The following is a 25,449-nucleotide window of genomic DNA, read 5'->3' as shown; positions in this document are numbered from 1 at the left end:
TATTGATAATTACTGCAGCCATTTGTTTGGTTTGGTTTTGGTTGCTTCGTTTGCTGGCACCTGTAACTTTGAGTTGCAAGGGTTAAAACTTCAAGCACATATATAATAGACATCATTTTTTTTCTATTAGGAAAGATAATTTGGTTCTTAGTATATTTAACTCTGAATTGTCCTCACTCCAATAATGCTTTTAAGGAATAGAAATCATGAAAAGTGGAAATACACTTTCAGATAACTATAGAATATATTGATAATTATGAGAACAATTGATCAGCAGTTTGTTTAAAATTTTTTTCTTGCTTTCCTAGATTTTACATGCTTTTAATTCAAGGTTTGCAGATAAATGATTATGTGTGCCATCCTGTCTTGGCCAGCGTTATTCTAAACTCCCCTCCTTTGTTCTGCTGTGACTTGAAAGGGATTGATGTTGTGGTTCCTTACTTTATTTCAGCTCTTGAAACCATTTTGCCTGACAGGTAAGCTATCATTTCTATACTCTATTATCAGTTGTCTGGTTTGGCTTGGTCTTTTCTGGTGCTTCCTCCCCTGTTTCCTGATTGATCTCATCCAGTTTTCTTCATAGCCTAAGGAAACTCAGGCCACATTAAATAAGTATAGAACATTTAGATCCATCTTACCTCTGAACTCCTTCAGTTCTGATTTGTCCATGAACTTGAGGAATACTTTTTTTTTTTTAATTTTTTTTTATAGAGGCATGTTTTTATTTATTTATTTGTTTGTTTGTTTATACATGCACTGGGTACAGTCAGAAGCGCGGGAGGGTGAGAGAATTCACCAGAGCCAGAGCGGGAGGCAGAGCAGGCAGAAGGACCGCAGTACACTGCTGAGGGGAGCAGCGGGCGGCAGGAGAGGTCTGCGCGCCATGTGGGACCCTCCTCCGGTGGCCGGGGAGCAGCCGGGGATCGAACCTGCGCCGCAGAGGCCGCGGGCAGCTTCGCAACCCAGCACTCAACCGCTGCGCCACTGGGGAGGCCCGAGGAATACTTTTTGACCTGGTCTCCAAGAATAAGAGCAATCCCGGCCTAGAATCAGTCATATTCTAGTTGAATTCACTAACATTTTAACGTTATCTCTCTCTGATTGCAAAATATAAACTCATTGGAAAGTATTTACCACATTCTTTATGAAAGCAAATTCAGTGCTTGAATTGTGAAAAATTGGCATAATATATACTTGGCAATAGTTGAAAATACAATTTAGTTCAAAAATTCTAATAGCTTTTTTATTTTTTGGCAGAGAACTCTCAAAATTCAAAAGCTATGTAAATCCAACAGAATTGAGAAGATCTTCCATTAATATCCTACTCTCTTTGTTGCCCCTCCCTCATCACTTTGGCACAGTCAAATCTGAGGTAATGTTTTATTAAAACTTTTTATATATTCCACTTTTTGTGCTGATTCAAGTCAAATTATATTTAAAAGTTGGAATGGGAGCTTTGAAAAAATTTCAGATTATTCAAGCTAATTATCAAAGTTGATTTGTTGTGTTATTTCTTCTGTTAGTCTGCCAGCATGCCTTGGTCTGCATTGCAAGTGGTGATAGACAGGTGACATCTGATAACATGTTGTGTGAGTTACTGACAGACAGCACAATGGCTATTTTTAGTGAAACTGAAAGCCTTGCTTGTTAGAATGGTCTTCTCTGTTGTCCACTCTAGCAGTTTCTACCTGGGCTAAATATTATTTGTTTTTTCCACAGGTGGTCCTAGAAGGGAAATTTAGTAATGATGACAACTCTTCCTATGATAAACCAGTAACTTTTTTGTCCCTGAAGTTGAGGCTTGTGAATATACTAATAGGTGCCTTGCAAACGGAAACAGACCCCAACAACACCCAAATGATACTAGGTATGTGTTTCTACTGTTTTTATGTAAGTGGAAATCAAGTTACTGTTACCCCCCAGACATGCTGAAGAGGCAGTGACGGGCGCCTAAGCCTAATGCAATTTCATTTATTGTGATTCAGAGGCAGCATTTGTTTACTTTCATATGTGAAAAAAATTTGAAGGGATGAGGGGAGGGAAAGAAAACATTTAGTTTCATGTGTGATCTTTTGTTTTTCTCTTTCCCTCTCTCTCCCTTCTCTCCTTTCCTCCTTTCTTTTTCTCTTTTACCCTCTCTCCTTTTTCCTTTCTTTCTTCCTCTCTCTCTCTCTCTTCTGCCCATTATGTACATGAAAAAATTTTGAGTTGGGTGTAATTCCGGGAGCCATGTCAGAGGGAATTAAGAGGGAATTAAGGAGTAGCAGTTGCTGTATTTCCCTTTTTCCCTTATTGTTTCTTGTTGGTCTCCTATTCATAGTGATTCTGTCTTAAATGTTTTCTCATCATGATGGTTACTACCATATTTTAAACCGTTATTACTTCTCAACCTGATTACTGCAACTGTTTTTTATTATACTTCTGACTTTTTATCAAGAACAAGGTTATGTTTCTAGGTACAGATGTGCTAGAGAATTCTAGAGAGATGAGTAATATGTGGCTCTTATTCTGGAGCAAGTCTCATTGCAGAGATTGGAATACTTTCAGTCAGTAGTCAAATGATAGCAAAAAACAGTATTTGTTTCAGGTAATGTTGAGTATTTTGTAGTGTTGAGAGAGAAGAAATCAGCATTCCTAGTTCTAGCTATTACTTCCAGAATGTATCCTGATCAATCTTAGGACCCTAATCTAAGCCACCCTATATTTTGAATCAGTGATATTATATAACCGCTTAATTGGTCTCTCTGCCTCTTTTTTTTTTTTTTTTTAAGATTTATTTTATTTATTTATACAAGCACGGGGTACAGTCAGAAGCACGGGATGGTGAGAGAATTCACCAGAGTCAGAGTGGAGAGCAGAGCAGGCAGACTGATGAAGTACACTGCTGAGGGGAGCAGTGGGCAGCAGGAGAGGTCTGCGCGCCATGTGGGACCCTCACCCGGGGCCGGGGATCGAACTGGCACTGCAGAGGCTGTGGGCATCTTCGCATGCCTGCGCTCAACCACTGCGCCACCAGGGGGGCCCTCTCTGCCTCCTTTCTTTCCTCGTTCCTCCCCCAGTTTATTCTCCATACTAAAGCTGAGTGATTGTTCTAAAGGATAAAGTAGATGTCACTAGTCTCATGCCACTGGCTTCCCATTACACTGAGAGTACATTTGCTCTGATCTGCTGAGGTGCTATATTCAAACATCATCTGACTCCTGCATGCCTCTCAGACTTACCTGTTTCTATTTTCCTCCTGGTCCCCTCACCAGCTAAAATGTATCAATAAATATTTGTTGATTTGTTGACAGACCTAGTAATAGCACTAAGGATGGTCTTATCCTCCTTAAACATCTTTCAGACAAGTCCTCTTCTCCTCCCAACCCAATGCTCAAATTGGGTAAGTAGCAACTTTATTGGAAAGCAAGTGGTTTTCCATTGTGGCTTCTGCATCTTAGTACCACTAAAGTTCTATCCTGGATATCAGGATCACCACTCTTGACAGTGGCGCTCTCAGAAAAGCATACTTCCTCATGCTCCCCACTGAACCACATGAATATAATTACCATTCCTGCCCAAAAAACCTGGGAGGGAGATAGAACTTTTGGAGCAATTGACCCCTGAGAATGTCTTTATGCTGTATGGTGCTTAGAGACTTTTTTCCTCCTTTTCATTAGTAAGACCTGGACTTCCTCTCAGTATCTTAGATCCTGTTCAAAGGTAGGGTGGGACATTTATTCAAAGCCCTTATATCCTCAGCAGAGTTGAAATGTATGCCATTCCAGTAGACTCATGCTTGAGATGGTTCTCAAAGACTTTTAAGACTTAATGGAGGGCCTCCCCTGGTGGTGCAGCGGTTGAGCAGTGCCGGTTCATTCCCCGGCCGCCGGCGAGGGTCCCACAAAAAAAAAAAAAAAGACTTAATGGAGAGTGATTCTAAAGAGATAGGTAACAGCTGCCAAGAATATTTGTCCAGAGATCTAATTAAAAGACAATTAACTTGACTGGAATTATCTATGAGTAAAAAATTTTATAGGTTCTAAAATTCCATTAATTTTATTAATTGTAGGCATGATTTTCTAGATTCACAGATGTAGTTTTTTGCTGTTTATATTCCCAGATCTGAAGTAGAGCTGTGTTCTTCCCTAGGCTGGGTTTTTAGAAACCTTCTGAAATTAGCATGTTCAGACTGACCAAGGGTTGAAGCCTGTCCTCCAATGGCATTGACCTTCTGTCCAATTCATTTTGAACCTGGAAGGTTTGTGTGCATTTGGAGGGGGAAAGTGTTTTGATAAGAGGGAACCTCCAAGTAATTGTGTTTAAATAACATTCTTCTTGAAATCAGATAATTTCTGCAGTGGATGGAGTGTTTGATTTTGCTTTGCCCATGTTTTAAAGAACTTATGTACAGTCTAAGGAAGAGTCTTCCATCAGCTGGCAAAGTTGAATCTGTCTTCTCTTTACACATTGTGGACCAGAGCTTTCCCCTACTGGGAAAAGAGGCAGTGTGCTTTGTTCACCATCTTGTTTTTGTCCTAGCCTTTCTAGATTGTAAGTTCTTTGATGATAAATACACACAGCTTGCCTTCATAATTTGAAGCCAATCTGCAAGCCCAGAGCCATGTTCTTAAAAAGCAGTCTAATCAGAAAGATAAAGCTATGATTTTTATTTTGTAACTTTTGTTTTATTTTTAAAAGATCAGAAGCAGAGCTTATATTTTCCTTAATTTGTAGTATTGAGATGTTTGCATGTGTCTTTCATGCTAATTTAAAACATATAATGGTTCTGTTTCTATACAAAGCAAAGTTTGATTTCAGATTTATTTTAGAAAAATGTGATTTGAAAACTTTGGGGACAGATCAAAATTAGAGCATTTCTAAAGAGAATCTTTCCTGTTCAAGCAAAGGATTTATTAATAATTTATATAAATTTCAGGAATACACAGCTATGGTAATATTTTTCTCTCTGCTGTTAACTGAGATATTTAAACCATTTAGTATTCTTATTGTGTATTTTATACAAAACGTAATTTTTTTGCTCTTTCAGGGGCAATGTTAAATATTGTTCAAGATTCAGCACTTTTAGAAGCCATTGGTTGCCAAATGGAGATGGTAAGGAGCATATCACGTGTTGTCTGTCAGAGAATATTAGAGAGTATCGTTTCTGATTGCATTTAAATTATATTCCGATATGTTTGTTATTGTGGCTTTTAAAGGTATTTTATTTGTAAATTCAGTTAGTTGATTCCAAAGGATCCTACTTTAAAATATATATTTTGAGGGCCTCCCTGGTGGCACAAGGGGTTAAGATGCAACCTATGAAGCTATCTGCAGCCACTGCAGTATGAGTTCGATCCCTGTCCAGGGAGCTACCCACATGATGCAGTAGACCTCTCCTGACTCATCCGCTGCTCCCCTTAGCAGTTTGTTTTGGTCAATCTGCCTGTTCTGCTCCCCACCCTCTGTGGTGAATCCTCTCACCCCCTGGACCTCTGGCCTGTGCCCCGGTTCTTGTATGCATAGACTTTTTTTTTTTCCCCACTGTGCTGGTGAGCTGGCTCACTTAATCTAAAAATCCATAATTCCTTCCATCCCTAGTAGAAGTAACGCTCTAGCTATAAGTGAGCATTTGATTTATTCTTTCCCATCTCATCTGTTTCTTACCTTATAGACCATCTATGCCTTTGAGGGTCTTCAAAACATGTTTCTTTTAAAAAAAAAAATAAACATTCCCTGAGATTCCTATCTCCCCACTTCTGTTTTGAAGATATGTGATTTTTATACCTGGAGTTGAAGCTGGGCAGTGGGAAAATTAATGAAGTTTATACCTGAATGAGATAGGTGGATGCAGGATGTAGGTTAGGTGGTCAGGTTATTATTGAGGAAATTATATTCGTGTCCTGGTAGATGACCAATAATAATAATAAACTATCTGAATATAATGAATTGTGTTCATGGAGAAAAAATGAGGAAAACCTTTGTTGGTCTCTATACTAATAGAGTTAATTTTTATGCTAATCCTATAGCTACATTTGAAAGTGACTGTTGTTTATGTTGTTATATATATCCGAAAGGGCAGATCTATTATGTAAGAAAAGGGAAAGGAAAAGAAGGGACACTTGCCTACACGCAGTGCCAGAATGAGCTGTCCCAGAAAGGGACAGATTTGTGAAGAGAGACGCCTGCATAGTCACTGGTAGGCAGGCTTGGGAGGAAAGCTGCAGAGCTGCTTAGTTTTTATTTTAAAGATTGTATTCCTGTTCTGAAGTTATGCTTCAAAGGCTTTATTCTTTGAGGACTGAGAGTGAAGTCTGGTGAAGATGGAAAAGTTTGTGGGCTGGCCCTTTGTAAACAGCAACAAAGAAGACCCCAGAATGGATACCTGTAATCCTCAGAGCTTTCATACCCTCGTGTCAGTGCAAAAACACTAGCAGTTTTAATAGCTTGTTAGTTTTTATCTAGATCATTTATGCTGTTGGCACATTTCATTTTATCAAGTTTTTTAATGACTGACTTTAGTCTTTACTAGTCAACTATGAATATAGCCTTCAAATATTGATTCATTTTTATTTATCTTAGGGAGGGGGAGAAAATAACCTGAAGAGTCATAGTCGCACTAATAGTGGAATTAGTTCAGCAAGTGGTGGAAGCACAGAGCCTACAACTCCGGACAGTGAAAGACCTGCTCAGGCGCTCCTGAGGGATTATGGTAAGCCCTGCTTGTGGTTTTGAGAGTCACAGTTTACAGAATAACTTCTAATGCCCAGACCTATAAACAAACATGATATTTTATGTATTTGAATGTAATAGAGAAGATATTAATCCAAAAGATTAAGAAAAAAAAATCTTTTCTATTTAGCGTTATAACTTTTAATAGTTAGATTTTGGCTAGTTTATTAGATTTTATAAATGATTATAATGGGTGGTCAGGAGACATTCCTATATTCGGTACCAGGTGCTGTTAATACAGAATCAAATAGGATGTGGGTACTACCTCACAGTCTAACAGTAGTCAGCCAGTATATAATTATTGCACTGTGGTATGGGAGGGTGATGGGAATAAAGAATCTACCTTCATGTGTAAAACTTATATACCCTAAAATATGGATTCTTCAGTCATAAATTTTGAGAAAGGAAAACTTATTTTTTACCTTGTCAAATAAAACATATTGCCAACAGAGTGTCCGATTCACTAATACCAGTTATATGATGTCCTTTACTCTGGACAATTAAATTATGGGTGCTGTGAGTTTGAGAGTATCTTTATGGTTTTATACACAGTAGTGTATTGAATCTGTGAGTGTTATTCCAGCTAGATTGTAATGAATCTAGATCCTTAGATGTCAGTTTAATTTTTCAGTTGGTTGGAGAGTAGTTGAGCCTAGGATTCCAGGCACGTTTCTATGGTTAAAGTTTGCTTTGAGTATCCTTTAGCATGTCAGATAACATAAAGTCATTATGCTGATATTCAGCATTTTTCAATATTGCATTTGTGAAGAATTTATTTAAATTATCTTACTCATTATGGTTTAAGTATACTATAGGTTGAAAGTGTATTTGTTGTTCATGCTCTCTAAAACACTTTTTAACTAAAATTTTTGCATTATTGCATGTGTTCTAATATAAGTGTTTGAAGTAATTATTGTTTGTTTCAACATTTTGAATTGGTGTTAGTGAGTTCTGCTTGTAATGTCGTAAAATATTTTTTACTAAGAAATCCAGATTTGTGTTAGTGTCGCATGAATGTCTCTCTTTAATGATCATTCCTTTTTCTGTTGTCACTGCCCTCTTTCTGATAGGATTGACAGGTATAATGTCCCTAAAGCTTCCTTTATAACTTCAATTTAGTATTTTCCTAATTTAATATTAAGTAGTACTTTATGATATAGAATTGGAGGCCGAGTAAAAACAGTGACTTGATTATTCAATTTTATAAGAAGTATTAAAGTAGTCTTGGAGAGTTAATGTTAAAATGTAATTGGAAAAGGCATTGCATGTGACTTTTGATGGTTTAAACCTGAAAATAATTTCAATGGATGCATTAAGATAATTCCTAGCATCTGAGTATATTCCAAAATTTGAATTCCTTCCTCTATAAAAACCCTCAGGTGACAACCAGTAGTGGCTTTTTTGAAAATGTAACTCTCTACAAATTAATGTAGAAATTTTAAGATTTTTAATGTTCTAAGAATGATACTGAAACTGCCAAATCCCAGTGGATGTCTAAGTACCTGAGCTGGGAGCTAGAAACTGCTCTGGTCCAATGTGTGTGCCCTGTGCACTGTTTAATCAGGCTTGATGTTCAGGCCAGTGGGGCGGGGAATATAGCACTGTGTGGGTGCCCGTGTTACTCACTGTGGCTGCTGTGGTCTGTGCCTAGTGGAATGCTGTGCTTTCGTTACTAATGCTTAGTTGTTTTCCCTCCCTGTGGGATGTGGCATTGGGGTTATATCCTAGCTCTTAATACAGATTCAGCTGCTGGGCTCCTGATACGCAGCATTCATCTCGTCACCCAAAGACTCAATTCTCAGTGGAGACAAGACATGAGCATATCACTGGCAGCTTTAGAACTACTCTCTGGCCTGGCAAAGGTAAGGGGACAGTCCTTTTATTTAGCCCAGAAATTTTGGGCTGTGGCCCTTTTTTCTATATCTCCCAACCCTTTAGTATGGCTATTGCAGTGTTGATTATATTCAAACATAGTTTATATCCAAAAATAAGAACTGTAACTCTCATACACTGTTGGCTATAATATTAAATGGTATTAATATTTTAGAAGACAACTTTGGAAGTTCCTTCAAAAGTTAAAAATGCATCTATCATGTGCCCCCAATCATTCCAGTATATAGCCACACAAAGACTTATATTGGAAAGTTGAGACTTGTAATGTCCAGAAACAGGAAATAACCCAAATGTTTACTAACAGGAGATTGGGAAAATAAATTGTAGTGTTGTCTTTACAATGGAATACTACTCAGCAAGAAAAAGGAAAGAATGATACAAAATTGTAGATAAGTCTCAAAATAATTACGCAATATAAAAGAAACCAGAGTCCCCCTCCCCCGCCCCCCCAAAAAGTATAATATGGGGTACTTTTATTTATGTAAAACTATGGAAATGCAAGTTAGTCTTCAATGACAGGCAACAAATTCATGTTAACTAGAGAGGGGGCAAAAAGGAATGGGAGGAAGGATTGCAGAGGTACATGAGATTTTGGGGGGTGGAGTTTGTTCACTATCTTGATTGTAGTGATAGTTCACAGGAGCATACTATGCCAAAATTTTATCAAATTGTACATTTTAATATTTGTATTTATATTAATTATACCCCTGAGCCTGTGGAGCATTACTACAGAGTTGGATTAGGAAGCTTGTGAAATAGGAACATGTTCCATTGCCAGTTATTCTTTTGATCTCTGGTGATGAGTAGATACACCCTAGCAGTTTACATTTTAGGCAAGAAAAAGTATGCTGAAAAGAAATAGTGCTTTGTGGTTTGAAAAATACCCTCTTTTTATAGAGTATTTTAATAGTACATCTGAAATACTCTGATCCTCTATAAATAATATCTTGAAAAGCAAGAGTTCCTATGTTGTATCACATTCTCAGAAAGGCCAGGTTCAGTGCAGGTGCTTTGAAATTTGCACTGTGGCTCCTGGCTAACTGTTCCTCATATGAATATGCTGCAGGTGAAGGTGGCAGTTGACTCAGGAGACCGGAAGAGAGCTATCAGTTCTGTATGCAGCTACATTGTATACCAGTGTAGTCGGCCAGCTCCTCTTCACTCCCGGGATCTGCACTCCATGATAGTGGCAGCTTTCCAGTGTCTCTGTGTCTGGCTGACAGAACACCCGGATATGCTTGATGAAAAGGTAAGGAGAAATTAAAATGTGTGTTGGGAAATTGTCTTTTAAAAGAGGATATCTAAATTTAAATACAATATTATATACTTTAAGTATACTTATTCTGTTTTTGGTAAAACTTGTTCTTTTGAGCACAACTTAAAACTGTCATCATACTTATAATTGGTTGCAAATTTAACCCATAGAGAAATTCTTTTGGAAGATGGGGCTTGGCTAATTTATCCTAACAATCAAAAATGTTTTTCATGAAAGGATTTTAGCCTTGAGATGGCTAGCTTGCATTTTTGTCACCCACCATCAAGCCATAAAGGGAAGTTGATAGCCATGCTACAAGCCTAGAGCATAGCTGGTCTATAAACATTGCTTGTATCTAAAAATTTCATTTGTATTGCACCCATTTCTCTGCTTTTAAGAATACATAGGTATTTAGATTGCTTTTCTTATAGAAATTTTCTGTCTCATAGGAAGGTATGGAGTTGAAAATAATTCATAGTCCATTGGATAGTTTCAATTTTACTTAGTTAAAAAAAATAATACTGTTGAGGGCCTCCCCGGTGGCGCAGCGGTTGAGCGCTGGGTTGCGAAGCTGCCCGCGGCCTCTGCGGCGCTAGTTCGATCCCCGGCTGCTCCCCGGCCACCGGAGGAGGGTCCCACATGGCGCGCAGACCTCTCCTGCCGCCCGCTTCTCCCCTCAGCAGTGTACTTCGGTCCTTCTGCCTGCTCTGCCTCCCACTCTGGCTCTAGTGAATTCTTTCACCCTCCTGTGCTTCTGACTGTACCCAGTGTATGTATAAACAAACAAAAAACAAAACGAACAAACAAACAAATAAATAAATAAATAAAAACATGCCTCTATTAAAAAAAGAAAAGAAAAGAAAAAAGAATACTGGTGGGCCTCCCTGGTGGCGCAAGGGGTTAAGCACCTCTCTATGAAGCAATCTGCAGCCTCTGCAGCATGAGTTCGATCCCTGGCCGCCAGAAAGAAACCCACATGGCGAAGCAGACCTCTCCTGCCTCGCCCGCTGCTCCCTTCAGCAGTGTATTTCATTCAGTCTGCCTGTTCTGTTCCCTCCTCTATCTCTGGTGGATCCTCTCACCCACCCTCCCCCCCCCGCATCTCTGGCCTGTACCCCAGCTCTTATATGCATAAATAAATAAATCTTTAAAAAATAATAATAATACTGTTGGCTAAGTCTTAGTTACTTCTGAAGCTATGATACCGGAAGTTATGATCATGTTTAAAAATAAACTTCCTTTGGATAGCTAACATCTTACAAATCATCCAGGTTTAACTGAATTGATGCTACATCAATTTCATGATTTACAATCCATGGTAATTTTACAAGGATTGTGACTAACAAAATTGAGTTTATCATTTCTTATTATCTAGCTCTATGAACACTTAAATTTAGTTCTTTAAAGAAAACATAGGTGGGAGGAGTTTATTATTGTGAAATTATAGCTATGAAGGAAAATTAGAAACTGAAGTCCCGCCACCAAAACATGACCAATTTTAGCATTTTGGTATGTATTAGGTAGACCCCGTCATTCATGGGAGTACATTCCAGACCCACAATGGATACCTGAAACTGCAGATATTACCAATTTCTGTATGCTATATTTTTGTTATACCCATGATAAAGTTTAATTCATAAATTAGGCTCAGTAAGAGATGAGCAATAGTAGCTGATCATAAAATAGAATAATTGCTCTGTAATTAAAGTTATGTGGATGTGATCTCTCAAAATATTGTGAGAGACTTAGATTTACTGTGGATAACTAAAACCACAGATAATGGGAACTACTGTGTTTCCTTGTCTTGTAAGATAGTTAAGAGTTATTGTAAAAACTGATCAGCCCTTTCTGCTTCTAGGACTGTCTTAAGGAAGTACTGGAGATTGTGGAACTTGGGATTTCAGGAAGTAAGTCCAAAAACAGTGAGCAAGAGGTCAAGTACAAAGGAGATAAGGAGCCAAATCCTGCATCTATGAGAGTAAAGGATGCTGCTGAAGCCACGCTAACATGGTATGAAAATGACTGCACAGAGAGTGTACTTAGAAATGAGATGGGCTTGGCTATGATCTGTGTTGCATGGGGTACTGAAAGCTCACCTAGCTAATGTGCTTTGTGACATCTATATATCTGTCGTATTTTAGAAAACCAAAACCACTTATTCCCGTTACTAGTCTGGTTGCTTCAGTTATCTTCCTCAAATTCTTAGATTCTTAAATCAGATTCTCTTGGTCTTGGACATTCTTGGACATTCCTTTTAAGGAGGAGCGAAAATGGAAGAACAATATCTAATAAACAATGTTGCTTTTATCAGAGCTAATTGGTTTTGGGCATTAGAATGAAAGAGAAAGGGAGAAACCAATCACAATTGAGATGATAAAAGTGGTGTCGGGTAGTTTTCTGTAAGAGGTGCGCTGAAAGGTCAGATTATATTAGGACCAAAAGAATCTTATAATTTCATTACAAGATACTTTATCTCTTTGAATTTCTTCATTTTAAAATGAAAATAATAGTAGTACCTATCTCCTAGGGTTGTTAAGATAACTAGATAAAACAGTATTTGTAAAGTGCTTAGACCAGTACCTGGCACATGGTGAGTATGATTTATGTTAGTCATTGGAATAAATTTCTATCCAGAAATCTCCATGGATATAAATATTTCTGAATGTTAAGCCTTGATCAATTGAATTCCAGTGATAAGACATTTTTCTTATATTCTCATTTAATAATTACAATGGTTCTGTGACATGTAACTTAATATATCAAATTTCTTTTTGCAAAATGAAGATAATACCTACTTGTGGCCACATAGAAGGCAGCAGACTCTGGTTTCTGATCACTTGATTACTTATCTCTTTTGAGCCTGAGTTTACTCATCTAAAAAATTAAGTGGGGTTGGCTGATCTTTGGGTCTTTTTCTAGGTCTGGAATGCTTCAGCTAACACAATCCTGAAACCTAGAGCACACAAAATTGTTAAATAGATTTTAGGAGCTTCCTAATTTGAAGTAGCGTAAATCAGTTTCCCTGAGGAACAAATGCTGAGAAATTTGCTTGCAAGAATTTTATTGGAAAGTGTTCTCAGGATCACTCCTGTGGAAGAATGAAAAAAGCAGGATCAAGCAGAGGGTAGAATGAAACTGTCATGCAGGTGCAGTAAAGAGCTTTGGAACTGGATTGGGCATTCAGAGTTCTCTCAAAGTGAGACCAGGGAACTGAGGCTTTATGCCATTCATTGCATATGGGCTGTCCCAGGAAGGAGCTCTGATTTAGGTGAGGTGGTTCTTGTTGGCCAAGGAAAAGTCCTAGAGGCAGTCAGTTGAAAGCTGTGGCCACCAACTTCCTATATGTGGGGGAATGGATCTTTCAGTCTTGGAAAGTAGGGGGCAATCTGGATAACACACCTTGGCATTCACTGATTTGTGAAAAGGAAGCATGACTGGTCAGTTACAATTCAGAAAAGCAGAGAACAACATTGGTATATGAGGTAAACTTGAAAGGTTTTGCTTTGAGTTAACTATTATCTTTTCCATTCTCCATAGTATTATGCAGTTGCTTGGAGCATTTCCTTCACCCAGTGGTCCTGCCTCTCCTTGTAGTTTGGTTAATGAGACCACTTTAATTAAATACTCCAGGCTGCCAACCATCAACAAGCATAGTTTCCGGTACTTTGTCTTAGATAACAGTGTCATCCTGGCAATGCTGGAGCAACCTCTTGGAAATGAACAGAGTAAGTTTCAGCACTTTGGGCCTTCTCCAATGCTAAGTCAACTTGTCTGTCAGTACTGCTGGATAATAGTGCCTGCCAGAGGCAAGCAATGGTAAACAAAGGCCTGAGTCAATCTAATATCAGCACTCAAATACCTAGTTTATCTTCCTGCATGTAGCACCTTCCCAACATGTGAATATATCAAGTGTATGTGTACCACTGAGGTAGGTATGTTGGTGAATATTATGTATGTTTTAAAAATAGATAGCACACCAGAATTCATGGTTTTTTATTTAAAGCCATTTCCTTTTAAAATAAATTCAAGTTTAAGACAAAGGTAAGAAAGTGGTTGATACAAAATAAGTTAATAATACTTTAAGGTGCATGGATATGACTGAAATGACAGAGGATTGAAGAGAGGGAAGGGGGAAAAAAAGAAACTACAGAGGAGGTACACAAAGGTGATTTGGGAAGCACAGTGCTAGGGCTGCAGCTAATAACAGGTGTATTTTGAAAGTGGTTGTCTGGAATAAAAATCTTTACATCAACATTTTTTTCTAGATGATTTTTTCCCCTCTGTCACTGTGCTGGTCCGGGGAATGTCTGGAAGACTGGCTTGGGCACAGCAGCTTTGCCTTTTACCCAGAGGAGCAAAAGCAAATCAGAAGGTATTCCAGGTTGTGGGGCACTGACAAGGATGGAGGAGTTGTGGTGGGCCCAGGGAGTAGTGATGGGTGCAAGGAAGTGGGGGAGAGAACTATAGTTTGTTGGTGATTTTATTTATTTTTATTTATTTATTTATTTATTTATTTATTTATTTATTTATTTATTTATTTATTATGGAGGCATGCTTTATTTATTTATTTGTTTGTTTTGCTTGTTTTTTGTTTATACATGCACTGGGTACAGTCAGAAGCGTGGGAGGGTGAGAGAATCCACCAGAGCCAGAGCGGGGAGCAGAGCAGGCAGAAGGACCGAAGTACACTGCTGAGGGGAGCAGTGGGCGGCAGGAGAGGTCTGCGCGCCATGTGGGACCCTCCTCCGGTGGCCGGGGAGCAGCCGGGGATCGAACCGGCGCCGCAGAGGCCGCGAGCAGCTTCGCAACCCAGCGCTCAACCGCTGCGCCACCGGGGAGGCCCCTATTTTATTTATTTTTTATTTTTTTATTTTTTAAAGATTTATTTTTATTTATTTATACAAGCACTGGGTACAGTCAGAAGCGCAGGAGGGTGAGAGAATTCACCAGAGCCAGAGCGGGGGGGGGGGGGCGGGGGGGGGGAGCAGGCAGAAGGACCGAAGTACACAGCTGAGGGGAGCAGCGGGCGGCAGGAGAGGTCTGCGCGCCATGCGGGACCCTCCTCCGGTGGCCGGGGAGCAGCCGGGGATTGAACCGGCGCTGCAGAGGCTGCGGGCAGCTTCGCAACCCAGCGCTCAACCGCTGCGCCACCGGGGAGGCCTGTTGGTGATTTTAATATGTCCCATGGTACCTTTTTGTTTAATCCTCGTAACAACCTGATGATGGGTGGTTTACACTTACCAGATGTGAAAATGAAAGTCAGACAGCTAATACAAATTGAAGCTGTCATTTGGAGCTACAGAGACCTAGATTCAGTGCCCATACTCTTTCATTTAAGCCATGATTAAGCTCTAATTGAATTCACTGTCTAGAGCTGTCCATGGACCTAAACTTTTACTTTATTATGTGGAATGAGTTAACACCCCTTGGGGGATAAAGAAGTTTGAGCCTTAAGTTCTGAAATGCCTTACCCATTGACTTACCACTGAAGATGGGAGATTCAGGCCTGGGGCAATAGAGATCCACAGCCCATTTATTAGTCACAAAACTGCTAATAAGTTGATGGACATTTTTATAAAAATAAAAGAGTACACAGGTACACAGACTGTTTACCTTAACTGCGAGCAGTAGTATTTGCACATTCCTGCTGAGTTAATGTGTTATGTAATCTTAGGGGAACCCAGAGTTCAAAGAAATACACTTTGTTTACATGTGGCACCAAGTGTAATAAACCTAATCTTCTTTTGTTATAACAGCTATTTGTGCCTGAGCCTCGCCCAATTCCTAAAAATGATGTTGGAATTAAATATACTGTGAAACATCGACCATTTCCTGAAGAGGTGGATAAGATTCCTTTTGTGAAAGCAGATCTGAGCATTCCAGATTTGCATGAAATCGTCACTGAAGAAGTAAGATAAATTGTTAGCTATTGTTAAGAGAATGATTATAGATATTCTTAAACAACTTCTGTGGTCAAGACACTGCCTTTCTTCAGTGTTTTTCGAGGTGATTCATAAGATGATCTGGACTCTGCTCCAAGAGGTTACTGTCTGATAAGACAAGTAAAGGTTGTAGTTGATTGAAAGAAACTGGACATCTCTTGGAAAGAGGTGTCACTGAGCTACCTGGCCTGGTCCTTGGTAGGTTTCAATATTTGGGTGACATAATCGACTCTAGTGGAAGATATGTGGAGAAGAGAAACCAATTCACAAAGCATTCAGGCAAGGGAAAGGAAGGACTACCTCTTTGATAGCCATGTACTATATGAGATGTCTTACACATGAGATGTACTAGAGAGGTGGATCCAGGCAGATTTTTGGATTCATGAGGGAAGGTAAAGAGCCAAAAACTGTAGATTTCAGGCTTGAATGATGAAAGTATCAGTGCCATTTACAGAAATATGGACACATATGGGAAGGTAGGACAAAATTTTTTGGTTTTAGATTAATTTGGATTTCCTAGGTAAAAGGAAAAGAATTTAAGAAGTGGGGAACAGAGGTATGTCAAGATATGGAAGAACAGAAGGTTGCCTATTACACACGTTCTAGAGAAATTAGGAAAAAGGAGCATTAAATGAAGACCCCTGGATTTTGGTGTGACCTTTGAGAGGAGGTTCAAAGGAGTGTTACAGTGGAAGGCAGAGTATAATGGGCTGGGAAGTGAATGATTAATGAGGACGAAGCATTGAATATAAACTGCATTGTTAGCAATAAAAGGAAGGGGCACAGAGCAGAAAATAGTGTGAGAAAATAGCCTACCTAAGGAAAAGCAAAGCTAATATTTTTCTTTTAATTCAGGGATGGGAGGAATATGAACATTCTTAGAGGTTGTATTATAAGATGAATTGGGGAGGTGATAAGTAATAAAGTAAGGTCCTGGAAGCAGTAGGATGGAGAAGCTATGTGATCGTGTCTAAAAAAGGGATACTTCTATTAAGACAGAAGATGAAGAAAGAGTAGAGGAAGGTTCAGAGACATTTGGGGTGAATAAGAGGAAAATTAAAACAGTTTATATAAAATTTGATCTTAGTTCTTAGCAGCAAAATAGAAAATCAAAAATGGTTCTTAAAACACCAGGCAACCCAGCTCAAGTTAAGTAGTGTCATTTGTAGAGTAAAGTTACTTAACTTTTGCTGACTTTCTTCAAAAGTCCTTGGGATCTATTTAAAGGGAAATGGAGACAGAATGGTTCATTTTACAGCAAAGAGACAAAGGAGCCATTATTGAAGCTTCATAAGGAAGGGGTTTGGTGTTTTTTTTTTTTTTTTTTGTATTTGTTTTAACCTTGGAACACATTTACTTGGTTGCAAACTCTGTATTAAACTTAAAACAGTGTTGTCACTGAAAATTACCTTCATTTACTTTTTTGCTTGTAGCTTTATTTTCACTTTTAAATTAAGGTTAATCCTACTATATTTGTGATAGTTTCAAAAAATGAATATTTGGTTTATTTCAGTTAGAAGAGAGACATGAAAAATTAAGGAATGGCATGGCCCAGCAGATTGCTTATGAAATACACCTTGAACAACAGAGTGAGGAGGAATTGCAGAAGAGAAGTTTTCCTGATCCAGTTACAGATTGCAAGCCCCCACCTCCTGCCCAGGAATTCCAAACAGCACGCCTCTTCCTTTCACATTTTGGATTTTTATCATTAGAAGCATTGAAGGTAATTTTCGCAAACATTTATGAGTAGATATATTCACAAATAATCAGCTAATGATAGCTAAAGTATTTTAATGAGAATTACAAATTTACTTATGAGAAAAATTTTTTTTTTAAAAAACTGCTTTAAATATTACACTGCAGGGGAATAAATGAAATTCTATATGCTGTAGGTTACAATATGAACTCCAAAACAACTCAGCCCATGAAAGCATTCAGAGGGGACTGCTTTTGGTAATATTTCTAACTCTAATTTTTCCTGCGTACCGTAGGGCCTGTAACACACATATAAATGAAATCTGTCGATAATTTTAAAAAATATTAAAACTCTTCCCCTGAAACTTTATTACTAAAAGTATGAACTACAATTTCTTTTCCTTGATTTCAAAGAAAAATTGAACACTAGAGGGTTTTTTGTACATCTGTAGCAAATTTATTTAGTGTCAAAATCTGACCAGAATTGACATGGTTATTTAGTCTACTTATTTTACTTAGTGTCAGTACTGATCTGTTTGACTAGAGAATCTTAATATTTTTCGAGGGTTTGACCCCAGCCCTTGCTAGGAATGGTGTTATAGATTAGAATTCTAGGCTCATAATCCTTGTTGATGTAGTAAAGAATAATCCTTGTCCTCTCTAGGGGACCCTTTCCTGAAAAATACCATGAGTGACAAAACTTGCATTGATGTGTGGTACATTTGTTGCCATTGATGAGCCAGTATCAATGTTTTTTTAACTGAAGCCCATAGTTTATATTAGAGGTCACTCTAATAAGATAAATTATTAACTAAGGTGCATGGATATGACCGAAATGACAAGAGGATTGTAGGGAGGAGAGGGGGGGAAAAGAAAAAAGAAACTACAGAGGAGGTACACAAAGGTAAATGTTAGGGAAGCACAATGCTAGGGCTGCAGCTAATAACAGGTGTATTTTAAAAGTGGTTGTGTGTTGTATAATTTTATAACCATGTCCATTGTTACAGTTTTATATAGCATACTTTCACTGGCCTAAAAATCTACTGTATTTTGCGTATTCACATACCAGCCTCCCACTTTTCCACCAGTCCCTAGCAGCCACTGTCTCCTTAGTTTTGCCTTGTCCAGAATGTCACATAGTTGGAATAATTCAACATGTAGCCTTTTTAGGTTGGCTTATTTTACTTAGTAGTATGCATTTAAGATTCCGCCAAGTCTTTTTGTAACTTGATAGTTCTTTTTTTTTTTTTTTTAAATAAGGGACCAGGAAAAAGACCTATTATAATAAAGTAAAAATCAAAATCAACAAGCAACTATAAACAGGAGACACACTACAGGGGTGGGAGGAGGGAGTAGAATCAAAACAAGGGGGGTGGAAATTGTATGGGGACTGTAACCAAGATGAAAATGCGTACATTGTGCAAAAATGAAAAATGATGTAAAAATATATATAAAATGAAAAATGAAAAAAATCATTTCTTTTTAATAGAATAGTAACCCATTATAGAAATGTATCACAGTTTATTTTATCCACTCACCTACAGAAAGGTATCTTGGTTGATTCCAAGTTTTGGCAATTATGAGTAAAGTCACTGTGGACATTTGTGTGCAGGTTTTTGAGTGGACTTAAGCTTTAATTTATTTGGGTGAATAACAAGGTATGCAGTTGCTGTGTTGTCTGGTAAGATTATGTTTAGCTTTGCAAGAGACTTCCAAACTCTTCCAAAGTGGTTGTGCTATTTTATATTAACATTGTACAGCAAGTGAAGGAAAAAATGCATTAAAAGTTTTTAACGCAAGAACTGGAAGAAAATATACAGGAATACTACATGGTTTCTTTAAGGTTCTGGTTTCTTTAAAGTTAAATTTTATTAAATCATGAGCAAGCATTTCTTTTATAAGTAGGATATTGAAAAAGATAATCATTTCTCCTTTCTTCCTTTGTAGGAACCTGCAAATAGTCGTCTACCTCCTCACCTCATTGCACTTGACTCCACGATACCTGGATTTTTTGATGACATTGGGTATCTGGATCTCTTGCCATGTCGTCCCTTTGATACAGTTTTTATTTTCTATATGAAGCCAGGTCAGAAAACTAACCAAGAGGTAAGATTTCTGAATTTGGGGAGTTAATTTTATGCTCTACATGGCCTGTGCTTATCCATTATAGAAGAGTTATACTTGAAGCTTAAAGACTTGTGAATCAGTTCAAAACTGAAATAATACAAACTGTGATACTTGCAGTCCTGAGGCTTTTTGACCCTCGATTAATCCTCTTAAAGAATTCAGATTCTTAAGACAAAAGAAACCAAAATACAGAAGGTTAGCTACAAAAAGCTAAAGTGAGGCCTGATTGCTTAGAAAGAGGAAAACAACAACAGCAACAATGTTTACTGAGCATCTTCCCTGTAGCTCAGTGTACCAGGGTATAGAAAATTAACAATATTCTTTCTTCTTTGAAACTCATTTTCCAGGTAATTGCACAAACACATGATTTCTGTGGCGACATCCAGAGTGTGCAGTAGATAAAATAACACCAAAAATAAAGGGTAAAAATATAGGACTAAGAAAACATAGTTGGATACATATAATGAAGACACTAGGAGAAGTATGATGAAAAACATAAGATGACTGAGAATGGAAAACAGCAAATGGAAAGCAAGAAATTTAAAATCTCTTTGGAAATAAATAGTTGAAGCATACTTACCAGCTCTGACTAAGAAAGGGCCAAAGGAAGATTCTTAAAATACAGAATTTAGATGTACAGGGCACTATGACTGTGTGATCTTGGGATTTTATTAACATTGTAAGATCATTAGCTAATCAAATTGATTTAAGAAATTAACCAAAATTTATCATAAAGTGTTTATTCAGTGGAAGCTCTAGTTCAAATTATCGATTAGCTGCTAGAAAAGGAGATTGATTTATGAGAAAGTTCCTCTTATTTTATGTTATTGACTCAGTAAATATTCATTGTGTGCTATCTGTTCTGTGCCAGGTTTATGGTGGTGAACAAGACCTACAAGATCTGTTTAGAAGGGAATACAGACAGATAATAAACAATAATAGTAAAGTATACTAATACCACTGTATTATATGAGCCATGATAGGAAAAGTTAACCTAATTTTAAGAAGTCATTTTGTAGAAAAACATTTAAGCTGGTGTTTGAGGTATGCATGATGATAGGTAAAAAAACAAAAGTAGGTTGTCACTAACAAAGTAATAGTATGTGTTGAGAGATCTTGGAGAGAAGAGAATCCTATCTTACAAAATACATTTTTGTAAGATAGTGAGCTCCAGTTTGCTTTGGAGCTTGAGATAATAACACCAGAAATAAAGAATAAAAATAGAAGACTGAGGAAAACACAAAATGAGACTTGTGGAATCACTTTTTTTTTTTTTTTAAGAACCTCAGTGAAATTGGATTAATTGCAGGGCTTAGAGATCTGTTTTGAAGAAAGTCTAGTGCATGGTTCATATGAAAATAGTGGGCCCATGTTTCCTCTGACCATAAAAGAAAATATAAACCCAAAGGAAACTTCTAAATCAATTTAGTTCCTTAGGTTTCTAGGGACCGAGGATGACTAGGACACCATGAAGATTTCATTAGAATTACTGAGACTTGCCTTCCCCTAGCCAAAGTTAGATTTAGATTAATAGCTAGTGACCTCCAAGTTGAATTTTACTCATTGCATCTGTACTTAATTTTCAGAAACTGTTTAAAAGTTTTACTTCTCATTAAAAATTTTAGTTGAAAGAAAACTGGAAGTGACTGTCAAATCAGTTTCCTGGCACTTAAAAGAATATGAGGGGATGTGAGTGAACAAAATAGGTGCATTTCTAAAGAGATTAGTTTTGTGTTTAAGAGATAATGGCCTGGCAGTGATGCCTAGTGGATTGAGATGTAATATATAAAATCCTGTAATTTGACTTTATCTGCCCTCCAGATGGTCTTGACATAGATCAGTGTTGTATGAACATCAGCCACATGAGAACTAGTGTTTTGTTTTTTTTAATAACGTTTTTTACATCGGTTTTCATTTTTGCACAATATATGCATTTTTATCTTGGTTATAGTCCATACAATTCCCACCCTCCTTGTTTTGATCCTACTCCCTCCTTCCCCCCACCCCCATAGTGTGTCTCTGGTTTATAGTTGCTTGTTGATTTTGATTTTTACTTTATTATAATTAGGTTTTTTCCTGGTCCCTTATTTAGGTTTTCTAAATTCCTGCTATGAGTGAGACCATCCAGTATTTTTCTTTTTCTTTCTGGCTTATTTCACTGAGCATGATCCCTTCCAGCTCCATCCATGGTGCTGCAAATTGCATGAGTTTATCTTTATTGATTGCTGAGTCATATTCCATGGTGTATGTGTGCCACATCTTCTTGATCCAGTCATCTGCTTTTGGGCATTTGGGTTGTTTCCATAGCTTAGCTATTGTAAATAGTGCTGCTATAAACATAGGGGTGCAGGTGCCCTTTTGAATGAACGTTTCTATGTCTTTTGGGTAAAAACCTAGGAGTGGAATTGCTGGATCATATGGGACGCTCCATCTTCAGCAGATTGAGGAACCTCTCCATAGTGGTTGGACGGAGAACTAGTGTTTTAAAACAAGGCTCTTTTGTTTCTGAAGCCAATAAAAAGCCCAGATCATTGATTTGGTACTTAATGGAGAGGAGAGAAACTTCTGGTCACTTCATTTTTTTCTGAAATGACTGCATTCTCTTTTTTTGGGGCTAGGAAAGAAATGTTTTCATGCTCACTTATTAAGTATACCTAATCTTCCTTGAGGTTTTAAAAGGTTTATGCTTTGGGCCTCCCCGGTGGCGCAGCGGTTGAGCGCTGGGTTGCGAAGCTGCCCGCAGCCTCTGCAGCGCCGGTTCGATCCCCGGCTGCTCCCCGGCCACCAGAGGAGGGTCCCACATGGCGCGCAGACCTCTCCTGCCGCCCGCTGCTGCCCTCAGCAGTGTCCTTCGGTCCCTCTGCCTGCTCTGCTCCCCGCTCTGGCTCTGGTGAATTCTCTCAACCTCCCGCGCTTCTGACTGTACCCAGTGCTTGTATAAATAAATAAATAAATCTTAAAAAATAAAAAATAAAAAAAAAAATAAAAAAGGCAATGCCAGGGCAGTGCTATAAAAGGTTTATGCTTTTTATAACATTTGTCAAGATTTATAATAATCACATACCCATGAAGCAGTTTTCACTAACCAGATGTCTGTCAATGTAGGGACTTAAGGTTTAATTCAGTGTTTGTTTTGCTAGGGAGGGAGCTGAGGGCTTTCTTTGTATTATCATTTAAACTTCACAGCTATCATTATTATTTGTACTTTAAAAGGTGAAGAAACTTAGGAAAGATTAAAAATCTCGCTAAAAAAAAAAAAAAACTTGCTCAAGGCCCCTTCAGGATTTGAATTCAAATCTAACTCCAAAGCATGAATTTTTAAGGGCAGTGATATTTTTCCAGGTTTATTCTGAGCTTAGACTTAATTTGTCAGATACTTCAAAGCTAACTAATTTTTATTAAGATTAATTTTTTTAAAGATTTATTTATTTATGCATACAAGAACAGAGGTGCAAGGAGTGCAAGAGTATTCACCAGAGACAGAATGGGGAACAGAACAGGCAGATCGACTGAAATACACTGCTGAGAGGAGCAGTGGGCAAGACAGGAGAGGTCTGCTGTGCCATGTGGGGAGCTCTCTGGCTGGGGATCGAACTTGTATTGCAGTGGCTGTGGAAAGCTTCGTAGGTTGTATCTTAACTCCTTGCGCCACCAGGGAGGCCCAATTAATAAGATTAATTTTAATATGCTCTTTTGTTTCATAGCTAATGATTGGTATATATTTCAGATTTTAAAGAATGTGGAGTCTTCCAGAAATGTTCAGCCACATTTCCTTGAATTTTTGCTCTCTCTTGGCTGGTCAGTGGATGTGGGCAGACACCCTGGTTGGACTGGGCATGTTTCCACCAGTTGGTCTATTAATAGTTGTGATGACTGCGAAGGACCTGAACAAGGTAAAATTCACAAGTCACTTTTTTTTCTTGTTTTCTTCTCTTGCTGTTTCTTTCTTTAACTGAATTTATAGCCAAAAAAAGGCAACCAGAGGTATATAAAGCAAAAGTTTCCTTCCTTTACCTAAGTCCTAATCATCACAAAAGGTACTTAATAATAGTTTGTGCTTTCTTCCAGACATTTTCTGTGTATATGGGGAAGGGGTAATATACATATATATTTAATATATTCTAATTATATACAAACATATAAAATGATAATTCAAAATTAATGACTTCATTATCACAAGACTTTTGTTTTCAGTGTGAGTAAACAAACCCAAGTTATCTGTAGCAACATTATAAAATTTAGGTTATCTATGATAATGCAATCCTATCACGTGTATTTTGTCTAATATAGTTTTCTATTAATAGATATGTTTTATAGACTTTATGGCTATCATTAAAGGTTATATTCTTGGGATATTATATAAAAACCTTTGAAGTAAACAACTGACTGTCTCTGAGAGCTCCATGCCCGTCTCTGCATATCCTCCTGAAGATCTTAATCAGGATAACAACAGTACCAGAACAAGTATAAATTTAAACTTTTAAGATCTTTGTCCCACATGACTTACAGTCTTTGTTCCAAGGTCTTCTAAAGTTACTGGAAAGTTAATATCTCTCTGAAGTGGACAGTGTCTGTGTCCAATGCTTTGGATTTTTAGATAAATAAATAATAAATAATCTTGTATCAACAAGAGTACACCTTCTCAAGCTTTCCCATTAAATAACATTGTGACTTGTGATATAGTTTCTTCTGATTTCAACCAAGGTTGGATCAAAGTATTTGGGGATATACTGTAATTTTAATGTCCACATATCCTTTAATGTTGTGCTTGAGCAGGTTTATAAACTATTTCTTCCCAAGTGGAATTGATACAAGGTGTATACATTTGTTTTGAAAAATACACCAGTTGGATACTATGGTTGCAAGAAGCAGAAAACCTGACCCAAATTGGCTTAGATTTTGAAGATCACTTACTGCCTCAGGTTACTAAAAATTCCAGACTTTAGTGTACATTTCGTTGTTATTTTATGAGTACTGTTGTTTTGTTAAGCTGTAATTTTCCTTTAGCTCTGCCCTTTATGTTTTGGCTTTATCCCCAACCTGGCTTCTCTCATAGTGCAAAATGGCAGTTCCAGGCCTTACGTTCACATTTCACCACACTAACCTGAAGAGGAAAGATTAGCTGGGTCTCAGAACCTCCCATCTTCAAAAATCCTGAGCAGCACAATGCTTGGACAATCCTGGACTTGTCTGTATGGCAAGAGAGATGGAATGACCCGAATAGAGAGAGATAGACATAACAGAGCTGGTGTGAAGGGTTAGTCCCATCTGTGATTCATGGCTGCTACGGAGGAGGGGCAGGTGGAGTGGGTGTTGGAGCAATAACCACCGTGTTATGGTAGATACAAAGTGCCTTCCCAGTGTCTAAACCAGGAATCAGTGAGTTCCAGCCCATGCCTGTTTTTGTAAATAAACTTTCATAGACTCAGCTGTACTCTCATTTATGTACATCTGTGACCGTTTTCATGCTGCAATGGCAGAATTACATAGTGTGGCAGAGACTTATGGCCTGAAAGTCTTACTTTGATTTTTTTATAGAAAAGTGTTTTTTATTCTAGCCTAATCCCAATGTCTTCTGATTGGTTAGGTGAGAAATTTTCTTTTTTTTAATTATGGCTGAGTTTGAATATCTTTTCATATTTTTATTTCTTTCCCTGAAAACTGTTCATTTGCTGTTTTCAAAATTTATGTCAGGTTGTTGGTCTTTTATGTATTATTAGTAGGATACTGTGTCCATTTTGAGAACTGTACTAGCTATCAGGATTATTGGTTTTTTGTTAATTCAACTTTAGAAAAAATTTAAATTAGCAAACAATGCTGGCTTAG

At 37.8% G+C, this 25,449-nt stretch overlaps 1 protein-coding gene across 4 annotated transcripts in view; it reads left to right on the top strand.

Annotated features, from left to right (window-relative positions):
* RALGAPB (Ral GTPase activating protein non-catalytic subunit beta) overlaps positions 1-25,449 on the top strand; it is a gene marked incomplete at both ends in the record, with an annotated part of 58,813 nt that overhangs the window by 25,201 nt on the left and 8,163 nt on the right. For 2 of the 4 annotated variants that reach the window (XM_084247165.1, XM_084247163.1), the window contains 14 exons: positions 309-476; positions 1,258-1,372; positions 1,720-1,867; positions 5,030-5,094; positions 6,562-6,691; positions 8,452-8,573; positions 9,671-9,853; positions 11,718-11,869; positions 13,397-13,584; positions 14,125-14,231; positions 15,616-15,768; positions 17,315-17,524; positions 19,444-19,602; positions 23,351-23,516. In XM_084247165.1, coding sequence (XP_084103291.1) covers positions 309-476; positions 1,258-1,372; positions 1,720-1,867; positions 5,030-5,094; positions 6,562-6,691; positions 8,452-8,573; positions 9,671-9,853; positions 11,718-11,869; positions 13,397-13,584; positions 14,125-14,231; positions 15,616-15,768; positions 17,315-17,524; positions 19,444-19,602; positions 23,351-23,516 — 2,066 coding nt within the window. Of the gene's footprint in view, positions 1-308; positions 477-1,257; positions 1,373-1,719; positions 1,868-5,029; positions 5,095-6,561; positions 6,692-8,439; positions 8,574-9,670; positions 9,854-11,717; positions 11,870-13,396; positions 13,585-14,124; positions 14,232-15,615; positions 15,769-17,314; positions 17,525-19,443; positions 19,603-23,350; positions 23,517-25,449 lie in introns of all 4 variants that reach the window. The other 2 variants (XM_084247164.1, XM_084247162.1) reach the window with 1 other exon arrangement.

This window comes from Talpa europaea (assembly GCF_964194135.1).
Source record: "Talpa europaea genome assembly, chromosome: 11".
In the NCBI taxonomy this organism is placed as follows: domain Eukaryota; kingdom Metazoa; phylum Chordata; class Mammalia; order Eulipotyphla; family Talpidae; genus Talpa; species Talpa europaea.
The sequence above is the reverse complement of the archived record's forward strand: the minus strand, read 5'-3'. Positions and strand labels throughout refer to the sequence as shown.